Below are 14,559 nucleotides of genomic sequence, written 5' to 3'. Positions count from 1 at the left end.
TTATTATATGCACCAAGTGCAATTGTCTAGCTAAGATATTGGCAACTGGTCCAAGCCAACCACCGGGGAATCATTTGACGCGGGAAATCATTACAACCAAATGAGCATAGGGTAAGCCAGCGCTCAATCCTGTCCAACAAGAGGGACAACCGCAGAGACGTGGCGACATTATCGGAAACACGTTTCTCTTTAGACCTTGTCGGAGTGGACAGGCGGGTGGATGGCGTCCTGGGCAGCAGCGGTGGGCTGGTTGTTGCCGACGAACTTGGTCTTCTTGAGGGAGTTGAGTTGGTCCTCCTCGGCGTCTAGGTGCTTGAAGCAGAAGTAGAAAGCGACACCGCCGACGAAGGCGATGATGGCGACGGAGGCGTAGTTCCAGACGAGGAGGGGGTCCTCGGACAGAGGAGTCCAGGCCTGGCCGATGGCGGCGGAGATGGCGCTCATGGCGAGGTTGACGGACATGACGAGGGACTTCATGTTCTCGGGGGCCTTGGAGAAGGCGTACTCGTACGAGGTGACGTTGGTGAAGATCTCGGCCAGACCGATGAAGATGTAGGGGAGGCACTGGGCCCAGACGTTGATGTCGGCGGGACCCTCCTCGCAGATGGTGGCGTACTTGCCGCAGGGGGACATCTGGTAGATGTAGTGCTGCATGACGGCGGCGGCGATCATGGAGGCGGCGGCGAAGAAGAAACCGGTGGTCATACGCTTGATGGGGGTGAAGTTGAAGCCCATGCGGCGGAAACCGGGGTAGACGAACTTGTCGAGGATGGGGATCATGATGATGATGGACAGGGGGTTGAGGTTCTGGATGACGTCGTTGGGAGCGCCGTTCAGGACCATGGAGCCGGCCTGGGAGGTCAGGTTGTTGGTCATCTGGTTGTAGGCGAGGAAGAAGACGGGCAGGAAGAGGAAGACTTTGCAGGCCCGGAGACCACGACGGCACTCGTCGACCCAGGCATCGTCGTAGGTCAACCAGCCGGGGCGCTCGGCGACGGGGACGTTGCTGGGCTTGGCGTGATCGAACTGGATCTTGGTGATGCCGCCGGAGCGCTTGCGGGCGAAGTTGAACATCTTCAGGAACTTCTCGAGGACGGAGCCGGTGGGAGGAGTGAGGTGGTATCTCTTGTAGTTGGACCAGAGGACGACGGGGCAGATGAGGAAGAGGATGGTGGGCAGCAAGAAAGCAAGCCAGAAGCTGTGGTATTTCTCGACGAAGACCATGGAGATCTGGCCGGAGGTGGCACCGACGTTGATGGCGAAGTAGAACCACAGGAAGATACGGGTGTTGGTGACCGCGGGGTCGACAATCACGCGCTCGCCCTTCTGCTCAACGACGCGCATGTGGGTGTCCTGGTTCTGCTCAGCCAGCATGGGTGAGATGTTGGCCTTGAAGAGACCGGTTCCGGTGCAGAGGGTGAAGAGGCCGAGGAAGAACGGGGCGAAGGCGACCTTGCCCTTCTCGAGGACGGCGGGCGCGGCGGCGATGGTGAGAATGATGTGGGCAACGGTAGAGACGACGATGGCGATGTGAATGACCTTGTAACGACCAAACTTGGCATCGGCCAACCAGGCACTGGCGGAAGTTAGCTATCCTGCTCGCCCACGCGTGTAAGTCAGGAGTGAGAGACATACCCGAACAGAGGAGTGATGTAGGCCCAGAACATGTTGACCAGCGAGACACCCTGAGATGCTCTCTGACCCATGCCGAGGGCACCGGGCGTGCGGTTGTCGCCGCTGTAGGTAGCACCGGTCCTGGAACCCTCCGGCATGGGGCGCATGACGAAGTTGGTGTACAGGATGGAGGAACCGTAGTAGGAGAAACGCTCGCACAGCTCGGCGAAGGCGATGGTGTACATGCTCCAGTTGATGGGACCGGACACGCGACGGAGGGTGCGAAGCTCCTCCTCCGTGGGCTTGTCCGCGTAGTCATCGTCGGACTTTGAGTCGTAGACCTCGTCGATCGGGGGAGCGGCGGCGGCGGTCACGTCGAACGAGCCGCGGCCGGCGTGGATCTCCTTCTCGGTGCCCTGGATGGTGGCCGAGGGAACGTGGGCCTTGGCCAGGACATCGTCCTGGAAACCTCCAAGGTTACTCATATTGAGTTGTTGGCGGGAGTTGTGTGCGTTCCTGGGAGTGTGATTGTGTTGTTGAACTAAGACAGGAAGTCCCGGTTAAGGATACACGACAAAGACACGAGTTAACGAGTCTTTTCGACAGCAATTGACAGGTGGAATCCTGTTGGCCGTGGTTGAGAAGGCTGCTGATCGCGAGAAGAGGAGGGGAGGGGAGGGCATCGTCCGGGAGGGCGTCTCGAGGGACATGTTTTATATTTCCCAGCAGCGATAATGGCAGGTCGCATCACAGCTGCATTCGGCAGCCGGTAGGTATCCGCAGATAGAGAGACATGAGCGGGATGGCTAGCGTGTGGAAGGGTGGGAGCGTTGACCGGGGTGAAGGGAAGGGGTGAGGAGAACCGGGGTTTGTCATGGACCAGGACTCACGCCTAGCGCGGAGGGAGATGGCATGGATGGCATGGGATGGACAGAGAACTCACGGGGATGGCTCAACGACAACCTCAGCGATGAGCAAGGTTCATGTGGGATGAACATGGGCGGTCCATCTCGCGCATACCGTCGCCACGGGACGGGAGGCGAAAGCACCCACGCCATGTCTGCTCAGTACCATGTACGATACTGGAAGTATCACATCGCAGGGCACACGACATGAGCATCTAGGGCTGCTCTATCTGTCTCTGAGGAGGTCACTCTGTAGCGATGAAGATGGTTACAACGCCGGGGGCCGCGAGGGGTCTGGGGTCAGACAAGCCGACAGGGAAGACACCCAACCACCAACTCGAATCACAGTCTGAGTCCGAGTCGTCGACTGAACTGAGCCCGCTGCCCCAAGTGGCCATCTCGGAGATGGGCGGGCAACGCGCAGCGTGGGATGAGACCGGAACGATCCAACAGGTGAGAGTCGGCCTCCCAAGACCAGGCTGGACCGAGACAGAGGGCTACGGAATTGTGGACTGAGAGGAAAGGATGGGCCTCTGGATGGATCACAGACCTGACAGACCTGATGGACCACGATGGGCTTCCCAGGACGAATGGCCCGATTAGGCAGGTCGAGGATCGGGGGTGGTAACAGATAGGCGGCGGCGTCGTCTGGGGGAGAATCAAGACTTTGTACGAATAGAGAGGGAGGGAGCAATATGATTCGCGATTCGTGGTTCGAGGCACGCAGTCAAAACCCGGCCAGCAACTCAGCTTGCCGGATCATATCAGCAGGCTCAGGCACGGCAACATCGAATCAACTGACTGGCTGTTGTATGGCCTCTCCAAAGTGGTGAGAGGTGAAGAGACTTGCGAAGAAAAAGTCGGCTCTGTGAAATGCGACCGCCGAGTCTCTTGGCAGCAACGTTGATCGACCTTGGCATCGCCGCCACTCGTACTCTGAGAAGCACTCATTGGCGCGCTGCCCGGCCTTGTTTGCTTCTTTGGTGCTGGTCGGAGGCGCCCGTTGGTGTTGTGGTTCTTTCTTCTTTTCTTGTCTTTCCGTCCCTCTCTCGTGTGTTGCAGTCAGTAAGTCGCAGAGTCTGAAGCTGAGTGGTGAGTTAGTCGTTGTGATATCGATCCTCCCTGGCTGGTCAGCCTGCCACCACCACCACCACCTAGGCATTCCTCCCGCGGGAGAGCGACCCATTGCCAATCCTGCCCGGCCGCATGGCCGCCTTCTGGCGCGGCTTCGAGAAGAAGTTTGGTCTGCACGATGGACGGGAGGCGGTCCTTGGAGGGTGGCTGATAGCCGACAAGTGCCACCACACCCAGTCCCCGATTCGCTCAGTTCATCGAGGAAGGATTGTCGTGTATATTACTGGCAACGTCCATCCGCGGCACAGCGGCGGTAGCGAGCAAGTAGGAGCCCGTTGATGTCGGCTGGTGGTGTTGACAATCCTCTGCCATTGCGCCCGTCCATGATACGGTTATGCTTCGCCAAGATAGAGTTGCGGCACAGAAGGGAAGGAGCTGCTGCTTCTGTCGAAGGATGAATGGGTGTAAACGGCCTTGGCCTTTGCTTTTATTAGGCAGTTGAGTGAGGGGAAAGTGCCCGTATCCTTTCGTCGAGTCTCGTTGGAGATGAAGGTTCAGGCAAGTTGGAGTTGGAGCCGAGGGTTGCCGCTTGAATGACGCTGTCATCGTTACCACCTTGCTGTCTGCCTGCCAGATCATTGACACCCTTCGAGTGTTTTCAGTCTTCTTCAGCTGGTCGTCCGGCTTCTTCGCACTCGGGGGTTGACAGGCGCGTTGACTTTTGGCACCATATCCAACACAGATTGCCTGCCTGTCTGCCGTGCCACTAGACCCCGGCGACCTTCCCAAACGATAAGAGCCGTTTCCGTGGTCCATGAGCTTAATGTCCCTGTCTCCACGGCCCTGCTGCTGTGGTTGGTCTGGTTGGTTCCGGGACACGAAGCTATTCCCAGTCCAGACCAGACGCGGCCAGCACCACCCCGGGGGATTTTTGTCTGCAGTTCTTGGGTCTGCAGTTCTTGGTACTGACCCCATCCCAAGGTCCTTTTGGGTCTTGGATCGTCTCTGGCCGGAGAGATGGGCGAGTCGGATTGGTTCTTCATATCGCACGTCCGCTCGTACCCCACTGAATACCGCCGAAATTTGTGCAACAATCCCGGGGGTGTGTTGGGAATGTGGGAGTGCCCGGTCTCACGTTGCCTTTTAGTGCTTTAGTGTAAAGTATTAGTCCGTCTAACAGATATCTATCTGGCATATGGGTCTTTGTTGTTAGTCCAACGGCGCCAGACACCTGGGAAATGGACTCGGTAGACGGTAGACCACATCAAAAGATATGGAGCCCAGAAAACCAAAACGAAAGGTGGTAAGGGATTCATAAAACCTCGGTCTTGGCTTCATGTCCCTTTGGATTTGGCTTAAAACAGTGCCCCCGTCGCTCTCGTTTTCGTCGAGAGCCAAGACGCCAGTTGCAGGCATCCCCAAGGCCGCAACCTTCGCCTCATCGCTTGTCTTGTTATTGGCAGCATTAGCGGTATTGGCATCTGGCAAAAGTTCGAACGCACCCCTGCGGTACGCCAGACCCCGCGACATCAGAGCTGTCTTTCGCGGTGTCGCGTGTCAGCTGCGAGTGAGTGTGTGCCGCGGTTCGAACACACGAGGCAGAAAAGGGACAGAAGAGGTGCCCGACTCTGCTGCTGTTTTGTTGTGAGGAGTCCGAATTGACACACAGGTGGTGGCGCACCGGTGCGGGATGTCGCATGTTCTCTCACATCATCACCAATCCCCTCATATTGATTCGCTCGTCTCAGGCTGATAGGGCGCATCTCGATGAGATATGGAAAGTGCGACTGGTCTGTGGCGTTGGCGGCACGTCAAAAGAGGTAATGCGATGAATGTGAGTAGCTGACAGCTATTGCGTGCGGGCAGGATGAGCAGAGTGATTGAAACGAGGGAGAAAACATGATTTCTCGTGTCATATTCCTTGGCCAAGTCCTTCATGATACCCAAATAGGCATGTGTGTCGCTCAGCTTATCAGGCCAGGGAGATGAGTGAGGCGAGATACTCTGGTTCTCATTGTTGGCGAACGTGTTCTTCAGTCTACGGATACTTCGCGACTACTCACAACTTCCAACATTCAGGGTCTTGGTGTTTCTATTCCGTCAATCTGATGAGACGGTAAGGGTCCATTGCCGATCGGTGAAGTGATGAGCAACCTCATGATTTCATCCGGTTCATCGCATCGTCTCCTGTCTTTATGAATCGGCTGTTTCATCAACATCGACACCGAGATAACCACTTACAACCACACAAACCACAATTGAGATGGTGTGCGATCACCCCCTTCATTGGGACGAACGCCTGCACAGTGATGGAGATGGCGCACGCGGGACCGAGGAAGTCCCCTGGCTCCCCTGTCATGTCCGCCGCCTCGCGCGATGCAGGTGGCGTCCGGGGGCTCAAGCAAGCAGTACCAGGCCCTTGAATCCTCCGAAAAGCCTGCGAGGCAAGGTGACAAGGTAGCTTGCCAGGCCCCTTCAGTGAGCAACGCATCGAGTCTATCGGGACGACGCCTGCCTCTCTCCTCCTCTCACTGCCTGCCCAGCCGTTTCCCGCCGCCTTGGCTCGCCCAGTCTTTGCCCTGGCGGAATGAGCTCGGCGTCTAAGAGACTTGGGCAAGAAAGGGAAGAATGGTGCGGTTCCCTCGGATGCTGCCGGTTTGCCCTGTTGCGAGTCACGGCGGCGCGCCGTGACGGGAAGCGCGCCTGGCACAGCTGTGTCTAGGAGAACAAGACATTTCCAAGGAGCGCCGAGAGACACGGACAAGAAGACCGAAAGCCAGTGGAAAAGCTTATCGTGTCGACAACACGTTACATGGCGGGATGAGCAGCGCGGTCTAACGAGACCCTTGGCCACGATGAACAATGTCGGTTTCCCCAGACTTGAATGGGAATTGGGAGTGACAGATCTCGACTCCAGGTCTGAGATGCGCGTGTGACATTCAACTAGCACGCGCCAGAGCCCAGCCCCAAGCCTCGAACCGGCCACTCGGACTTGAGATTCTCGTAAAGGAAAGTAAAATCGAGTATGGATCTCCTCAGAGGCGAAAGTCCGACAGTCCAACCAACGGCCTCTCAGGCAATACTCATTTGTCATGAAAATTTTGAAGTTACTTGGCGACAGCGAACCGATTTACCGACTTGGTAGGTCGGTGGTGTTGGTGGTGACCAGCACCGAATTGGCACAGATGGGAATTATGCGCCGCTGCTCATTCTTGGTGTTAGGGAATAAGACGGGGTGTGAGTTCATAACAACACTGACAGTTCTGCATGACTTTTGCTCAGTGACATGTGAACTGAAAGGCTCATGATGCCAATCAAAACTTATCTGCGCTGCTGGGGAAAGTCGAAATATTTTACGAATGTTTTCTCGATAGCGCCTGATTTCAAAATCGCGTCATCGAATGCTCTGCCGATTGGATGAGGAATACTCCGTCGCTAAAGACAATTCCCACCTCCATACATTGACCCTCATTTCAGCTGAACGGTCACCGCCGGTCAACGATTCCCAGGCGCCGACGCGCCGTTGTTCGTTCCGGGGGTTTTTGCTGCTCAGCAAAGCTGTCAAATTCCACAGTGTCCGGGCAATCTCCATTTCAAGTCCATCGTTCTCATCATGGATGTCCCTGGGCTGGTGTCAGAGACTCACTCCGCGACGTGGTCTGGCCTGATCTATCGCGGAGGAGCAGAAATTGGGGGCCAGGGATGTGGGTGAAAGCACGCGGGCATACGTGTGCGCACCGCGCAGACACTGGGGTAATTGGCGGCAGCTTTTCTCCCGGTGAAGACTGAGGAGGGCTCGATAAGATAAACATCAACTCCATCCGTGCCATCCCAGCTTGATGAAGACACTGATGAGTCGTCGGCCAGAGCTTCGTGGAAATACCGGCGTGGAAACCCATCTGTCTATTTTAACACGGGGTTTCTCGCTGGTTACGGCAAGAGATAAACCTCAAAAAGGTGAAAGAAAAGGCCTATTGCGTTATGCTGAGCAGCAAATGAACTGGATGGTCTCACTGGCCCTCTCATAATGCTGAGAAGCGCATTGCCGCAGCGAAATGGCGACTTGCAGCGGGAGTTCAGCCACCCGCATCGGAGTTTCCGGCACCGACTCGGTCTCTTCCCCTCTTTGCCGACCGTTTGACCTCTGGCAGCCGGGGCGAGTGCATCTTCAGACTCACCGTTGCGATCCCGAGAGGAAGAACCGGCCTAGTCTTTATCCGGAAGCGTGTTCTCAAACACATCCAGTTCGCTTTCTTACTTGTCAATGACTATCGGGGAAACAAAGCTGTGTGCTGAACGTTTTCCCATTGTAAGCTGAGCATCTCATGCTTTCTAAGCAAAAAGCTGTGTTGGAGATGCCAAATTGAGCCCTCAAAATCCCTCCAACATCGATTAATATTACCAAACGGCAAACGACATCTCGCGCAATAACTTACTCAGTATCAGTCTCGTCCAGACTCTAGCTTGGCTGCGAAGAGTGTGATTTCATACCTCGGTTACGTCACGGCCTCGCATGAGTGCATTCCGCCTCCGATCTCGCCTCCGTTGTCTAACGACCCCGCCAAGCCGGCCTGCCGCGATCACGTCTTGTCGACCATATTCACACCCGCAGCCATTGATTCCAATCAATTCGACAAGACCACATCACTCCGTAATCACGAGAAAGCTCGCGACGATGGTTCAAGTCACTCAACTCAAGATCGCCGTCCTCGACGACTACCAGGGCATCTCGGAACCCCACTTCAAGAAGCTCGACAAGTCGCTGTTCGACGTCACCACCTTCAGAGACACCCTGCTGCCCTACAACCACCCAGAGACCCCCGAATACGTCAAAGATGGTCTGGTTTCGAGATTGGAGCCTTTCGATGTCATTTGTAAGGATTCCTTCTGCAGCAGCTTCATCCATTGATCTCTTATCCTATACACGTGTCAAAGAAGCATCATGACTAATATGCATCAGGCACGATGAGAGAACGCACTCCCTTCCCGAAGGATCTCATCACCCGCCTCCCGAACCTCAAGCTCCTTCTCACAACCGGCCTGCGGAACAACAGCCTCGACCTTCCCGCCTTCAAGGACCGCGGCATCCCCGTCGCCGGCTCCGCAGACAAGTCCACCGGCAAGCAAGTCGGAACGAACTCGACGACAGAGCACTGCGTCACCCTCATTCTCTCCCTCGCGCGCAACATCGCCTCTGATGATCTGGCTGTGAAGTCCGGTCTGTGGCAGACCGACCTCGCCATGGGCCTCACGGCCAAGACGTTCGGTGTCGTAGGGCTGGGTCGTCTGGGTGTATCGACGGCGAAGATCATGCATCTAGCCTTTGGCATGAAGATCATCGCCTGGAGCACGAACCTGACGCAGGAGGCCGCGGACGAGAAGGCGCGGGCCGAGGGTCTGCCGGTCGAGGGACCTGACGGGGAGAAGACGTTCAAGGTGGTCAGTCGTGAGGAGCTCTTCAGTACCGCGGACGTCCTTAGCGTCCACCTTGTACTTTCCGATCGCTCTCGCGGGCTGATCAACGCGGACGATCTGTCCAAGATGAAGAAGACGGCGCTGTTTGTGAACACTTCGCGAGGTCCGTTGGTGGAGGAGAAGGATCTGCTTGAGACGTTGAAGAAGGGCGGCATCCGCGGCTGCGCTTTGGATGTCTTCAATCTCGAGCCGTTGCCGACGGATAGCGAGTGGCGGACGACGGAATGGGGACGGGATGGGAGGAGTAGAGTGCTGTTGACGCCTCACATGGGCTACGTCGAGGAGAAGACGTTGAACGCCTGGTACGAGCAGCAGGTTGATAACATCAAGCGATGGCAGGCGGGCGATGTGCTTGTCAACGTTTTGGCATAAGAAACAAATGTCTTATTCCCACCCGAGGTTGTTGCTTTCACGACTTGATCTACGTATTTGGTTCTGAGTCCGCCATACTTCGTTTTCATCCATGCGTCGCTATCCCCGACGGTTGACGTACACGATCAACGAAGCATATAGAATGTGCACGTTTCTGTTGGGAGGAGTCCTTCCAGTATCAAATAACGTTTGTTGAGGGACAGCCAGTAGCTAAAGAGTTTCATTCTCATTGTTCAGCAAGTGACTTGAAAAACCAACACAGTCCCTATCCGAGGGAGGAAACAGCCAAATCCAACACTCCACGGGCCAAAGTGTCATTCATCCTCGACCCACGCAAACCCAGAATCGTCTTCCATACCCCCGTCCAAACATCCGTAAAGAGTAACCTTTCCTGCAAGAACCAAGCCGACAGTCAGTCCCAAATCCCACTTGAGCCCCTCGTCCATGCCTTACTATGCAAGCATCAAGCCTTCCACCGCTCTCTTTGATAATTCGTCTTGAATGCTTGGTGAGGAATGAATGTTGTGTGTACTATCAGTGACGGAGTCGTAAACTCAAGACATATGGCTGGGAATACAGCTTCGCAAGAGTGAGACTCAGAGCCCCAACAGGTGGGCAGCAGCCGAGACAAGGACTTCGTGGTTGTCTCGGACGGTTGATACCTAAGAGGAGATGTCAGTCTTGTCCGAAAACACCGGCAATCCGCTATGGCTGAACTCGCCGTCCATAGTATCATCGTAATCGCTAGGATCGGAGCTTTAATCAGCCTCGTCTTCGCTGGAGTAGTCATGCGAAAGGTCCTCATCAAGGACACCAATCAGCTCGCCAAATTCGCCCCTCATGGGGATGTACTTGACCGTATCCTCCTAGAATCGGGGCAAGCGGACCGAATGAAGAGACGGCAAATCCTCGAAGATCTGAAGCGCGTTATCATCCACATACTCGTTCAGCGGGTGGGTCCGAGACAGAAGGGCGAGGTCATCGGCGTGGAAGGGTTCCTCATCCTCTCGAGGCACAATCAGCTGCTGGGCGGTCAAGGTGAGGTGACGAAGCATCTTGAGCTTCGACAGCTTTGACGACAGAACGTCCACCAGGTCCTGTGTGGCGCAAAATGTGTCAGTGAACGTTGAGAAACGAGTAAAAGGGTGGCGTACCGAAACTCTGACTTCGTAAAGCCAACCATCGAAGGTGAGGTTCCTGAGAGATCTTTGGCCTGACAGCGGCTTGACAATATCCCGAAAGCTGTCCAAAGTCCAGTCTTTCTTCTTGAGAAGTATCTCTTGAAGCTGCTGGCGGTGAACAAACTGTCGAAAAGCTACCGAGGAAATGGGGCCATCCATAAAGGCGAATCTGAAGACCTTCAGCTGAGGGAATGGCATCGACAGGTCCTCGATGTTAATGCCAGGGGTCTGACAGTCGAAGACCTTCAGGTGAGCGAAGCTGACGCCAAGATGGTTCAGGGCGGTTCCGAAGGAGTTAGCGAGGCCACTGGAGCCCACGAACTCGAGCGTGATGTCCTCGAGAAAGGGCATGCGCTTGATCATGCCAGCCAGGCGAGAAGGAAGTTTGCCATTGGGGCGGTCGCCCGCATCGATCATGGATGACACGCTCAGGGTGAAGAATCTAGAAAGGTTAGATGGACATCTCCAACAACGAAAACCGCTGACCACAATCGGAGGAATGCTCACCTAACAGACTTCAGAATGCCGTCTCTGTTCTCGACGGCTTGGAGGCGCGTCGAGAGATTAACCTCAGAGGTATGGAGGCTCATTCCGTTGAACATGGCCCTGATACTCGCGTCCCTGGTGCGCCTGTTGATAGAGGCAAAGTTGGCAGTGCTGCCCAGAAAGCGGTAAGGCCATGATGAATCGAGCAGGATCTCCTTGTGCTCCTCAGCGATCTGAGCGAGAATCTCGCAGGGCAGCTTGTCGAACCAGCAGTTGCCGTTAGGGTTGGGTACAGATGCAGGATGCACGTCCTCGACGATGACAAGCTCACCAGAGTGGGCGGAAGTAGCCCTGACGACAGCACCAGGGGATGAGATGCGACCGGAGTCAGAGGACTTGGAGTCTTCGTCAGGGGGCAAGGGGTCCTCGTCAGTGACGGGGCCCTCGACATCTTCGTCCTCGTCAGAGAAGACGAGGCCATCATCAAAGGAGATGAGCGGGGTTTCTTGGGTGGAGGACATCTTGATAGTCGGGAGACGGTAGGGGAGATGGAATGTTGCACGCTGGAAATTGTTGTCGACGGAGGCTTTTCGAAGCAAAGGGGTAATAGCGAAAGGAGGAACCGAATAGTTCGCGTCGAAAGAAGAGCAGAAGATGACGAAGGAGAAAATGACGGGATCTCGACAGCGTCGTCGTCGAGGAGAATTTGTGATGGCGAGAACGAAACAGTAAATATTTCGCGGTTGGTGGGATGTGGGAGGTGGAAGGATAAAAGTCGCGTCGAGGGCACCGTAAGCGAAGAAAAACAAAACAGTCAGAGAAACCCTCGAGGGGGAAAGGTCTTTTCTGGGTGCAACAGCCTCAGGTAACTTGTTTCTTCCCTCGGTTGATCCTCCGCGGCATCCTCAACGATGGGGAGTGAGAGGCAACATCAGGTGACCAAGTCTGGCTTAGTCGTCAGTTTGAACGAGGGCAGGACGGGCTGGGATTGAAACGGTGAAAAGATACTCAGGTCCAAGGACATGCCGCTCTGCTGAACAAGACCAAACTGCAAAGAGTCCATGTACATAAGCACCGACTTGCCTGAAGAAGGGTGATGTCAAGTACATGTATGCTTTGGAACATGAAGGTTCACAATATCATTCAAAGGCCTTTGCTATCAGTTGTAAAGAAGGATCCATGACATACACCAAAGACATAAACCGAATAAAAAGGAACACAGGAAGAATCCCTAGATCTAAGTCAGATATAAAGAGGAAATAGGTATTTGATATATGTATGTAGAGGGTAGGTCGAAACATTAAGAAACTGGCATGCTCATCTCGCGCTGTGATGACAGGATATCTCAAACTTCGAAACATAGAAACCGACGCTGCATAATAAACTCCTGCCGGCCTTTGGTATCGTCAAAGAAGACCCCTAAGCCACAGGCCCCTTGGTGCTCTGCGCCTTCTCGCCTGTCTTGAAATCCGTCGATGAACGGGCATCGTCTCCCACGCTGGTATTTGACTCGTAAGTCAAATTGACGTTGGTAGTTCTGATAATGCCGTTATATGTCATGATTTCCTCCTCAGATCCCGTGGGAGAGGTGCTGCGAATCTCGGTATGATGTTGCGAGCGCGTCATACGCATATCCTTGAGAGTGATGTTGTCGCCGTCTCGCATCGTATTGCGCTGTCGGGAGGCGTTGCCGTAGTATTTGAGAGCACCGCTGGTCTTCCCAGAAGAGATGCCACCGAATAGCTTGGGCCACCACCTCCGGAACATGGGGCGCAGCGCAGGGGCTGAGGCTGAGATGATGGCCAGGTTGACCTCGACGACGTTGTAGACGACTCCGATGTCGTGGAAGGGGTCCTTGGTCGGGTCGGGCGGTACGTAGAAGAGTTTATAGATTGCGACAAGACGGATGATTGCGACAACGGTAACACTGTTGAGAAGATGTCAGTAATAGTCACTTTTGCTTGGATCTGCCGAGGTTCCCGAGACAAGGGGTAACACTTACACAGCACCGACCAAGAAGACGCAGATGACTGCAATCTTCGCTCCCAGGGGCATCTTCAGCCCCAAGAAGATCCAGAAAGGAAGCGCGAGCACCAAAACGTCCATGAGTACGTTGAGGCACGAGATCGAGACGTGGAAAGAGTTGTCGACACACTTTGCCGTTGCTCTCACCACCGGATCCCAGTTGGCTTCGATTGGCAGACATTGCAAGAGAGCAACGAGGAAGATTGCAATGGCCATCAGAGCGTTGACGATGTTCAGTCCGTGAATGGTCCATCTGACTCCCGGCTTCTGTCCTCCAAGGCGAAGGAGGAAAACCAGGACTGACGCCCTGACGAAGGCCAAGACAGGGTTGTAGAACATCTGCATCAGGAAGAACCACCACATCGCTGGTTTCGAATCGAATGTCTCGGGCACGTCGACAGCTCTGTATCCGAAGTACATGAGCTTTAGGTCTGTTTCTCCTTGTTAGCTTGGAATTGGCCACCGTAACTGGCTGTACGGAAGAGCGCAAGGCATAATGTTCACTTACAAATGAAGAAAGGCGGCGTCATAAGCACTGCGCATAGCTGAAATTGACTTTATTAGCACATCGTCGAAACTTTCAGCGGGCAGCCTTGTTGATGGTGATCTACATACCACGGCCATGCCGCAAAGCCAATCGTCTATAATCGCGTCAGCATGCCTGCACTTCTCACTTCTCATGAGCACGGAGCATATGCACAACATACCAAGTCCCCATTGTCGAGTTGAAAGTCTGCTGTACGTTCGAGCCGCGAAGATGATAACCGAAAGTGCCGGAAAGAAGAATGTGATGAAGATGGCAGTCGCTTGATGAGGCGGAGTCGGTATCGTCAGAACATCGATGTGCTCAGGGCGCCGGGCAACTAGAGTTGCGAACTCCATACTGGACTCAAGAGCGAGAGAGCCAGTCTTACACGGAATACCCGCAAAGGAGCGAGGGACGATCGGCCCCCAAGGCGAAGCTTTGACAACGAGTCGTGTGTTGCCTGCGTCCAGTCCCAAGGAGCTGGGTCTGGGTCTGGGTGGGCAAGGGCCAAGAAATCGCACGCAAGCAGACCGGAATCGAACCGAAACAGAAGAGCGGTCAGATCGATGGTAGCAGTGGGCAAGAAGGCATGATCCTTCTTTATGTAGATCGGCGTCCCATTATCACCTCGAGAGGTCCACGATGTCGCCACGGTTGCCCCCTCTCCTTCCCGCGCAGGCGAGACGCTAACTCACGGAATCGAACTATTCTACGCTAAATGTGATACACGGGAAAATAAGCTTGACAGGCTTCAGAAGATAACCGCTGTAGAACTTCGTAGAGTTTTCTGCACGTTCTGGGATGTGGACGGCGTGATCCTGCTTCCTCTCGTGTTCCAAGGGGGCCTACACTGGCGAGGCGAGGATAGGGGGCCGCCTTTCGACAAGGCTTTCCGTTCCTC

General features: G+C 54.8%; 4 protein-coding genes across 4 annotated transcripts; 1 reads left to right on the top strand and 3 right to left on the bottom strand.

Annotated features, from left to right (window-relative positions):
• Positions 1-189: 189 nt before the first annotated feature.
• Positions 190-2,099, bottom strand: CkaCkLH20_10040 (uncharacterized protein; the record flags this gene model as incomplete). Its single annotated transcript, XM_038892755.1, has 2 exons — positions 190-1,576; positions 1,636-2,099. 2 exons carry the CDS (start codon positions 2,097-2,099, stop codon positions 190-192), a joined length of 1,851 nt encoding a protein of 616 aa, XP_038742004.1.
• A 6,169-nt stretch (positions 2,100-8,268) lies between these two features.
• On the top strand, positions 8,269-9,440 carry CkaCkLH20_10039 (d-isomer specific 2-hydroxyacid dehydrogenase; the record flags this gene model as incomplete). The annotated part of the gene is made up of 2 exons (XM_038892754.1): positions 8,269-8,467; positions 8,554-9,440. 2 exons carry the CDS (start codon positions 8,269-8,271, stop codon positions 9,438-9,440), a joined length of 1,086 nt encoding a protein of 361 aa, XP_038742003.1.
• Positions 9,441-10,306: 866 nt separating this feature from the next.
• Positions 10,307-11,628, bottom strand: CkaCkLH20_10038 (uncharacterized protein; the record flags this gene model as incomplete). Its single annotated transcript, XM_038892753.1, has 3 exons — positions 10,307-10,537; positions 10,595-11,063; positions 11,129-11,628. 3 exons carry the CDS (start codon positions 11,626-11,628, stop codon positions 10,307-10,309), a joined length of 1,200 nt encoding a protein of 399 aa, XP_038742002.1.
• An 898-nt stretch (positions 11,629-12,526) lies between these two features.
• On the bottom strand, positions 12,527-14,014 carry CkaCkLH20_10037 (CFEM domain-containing protein; the record flags this gene model as incomplete). The annotated part of the gene is made up of 5 exons (XM_038892752.1): positions 12,527-13,034; positions 13,110-13,563; positions 13,641-13,677; positions 13,748-13,773; positions 13,840-14,014. The coding sequence occupies 5 exons, from the start codon at positions 14,012-14,014 to the stop codon at positions 12,527-12,529; spliced, it is 1,200 nt and encodes a 399-aa protein (XP_038742001.1).
• Between the last annotated feature and the right edge of the window lie 545 nt (positions 14,015-14,559).

The sequence above is a fragment of the Colletotrichum karsti genome (assembly GCF_011947395.1).
Source record: "Colletotrichum karsti strain CkLH20 chromosome Unknown Scaffold37, whole genome shotgun sequence".
Classification (NCBI taxonomy): domain Eukaryota; kingdom Fungi; phylum Ascomycota; class Sordariomycetes; order Glomerellales; family Glomerellaceae; genus Colletotrichum; species Colletotrichum karsti.
Note: the sequence above shows the minus strand (reverse complement) of the source record. Positions and strands in the feature narration are given on the sequence as shown.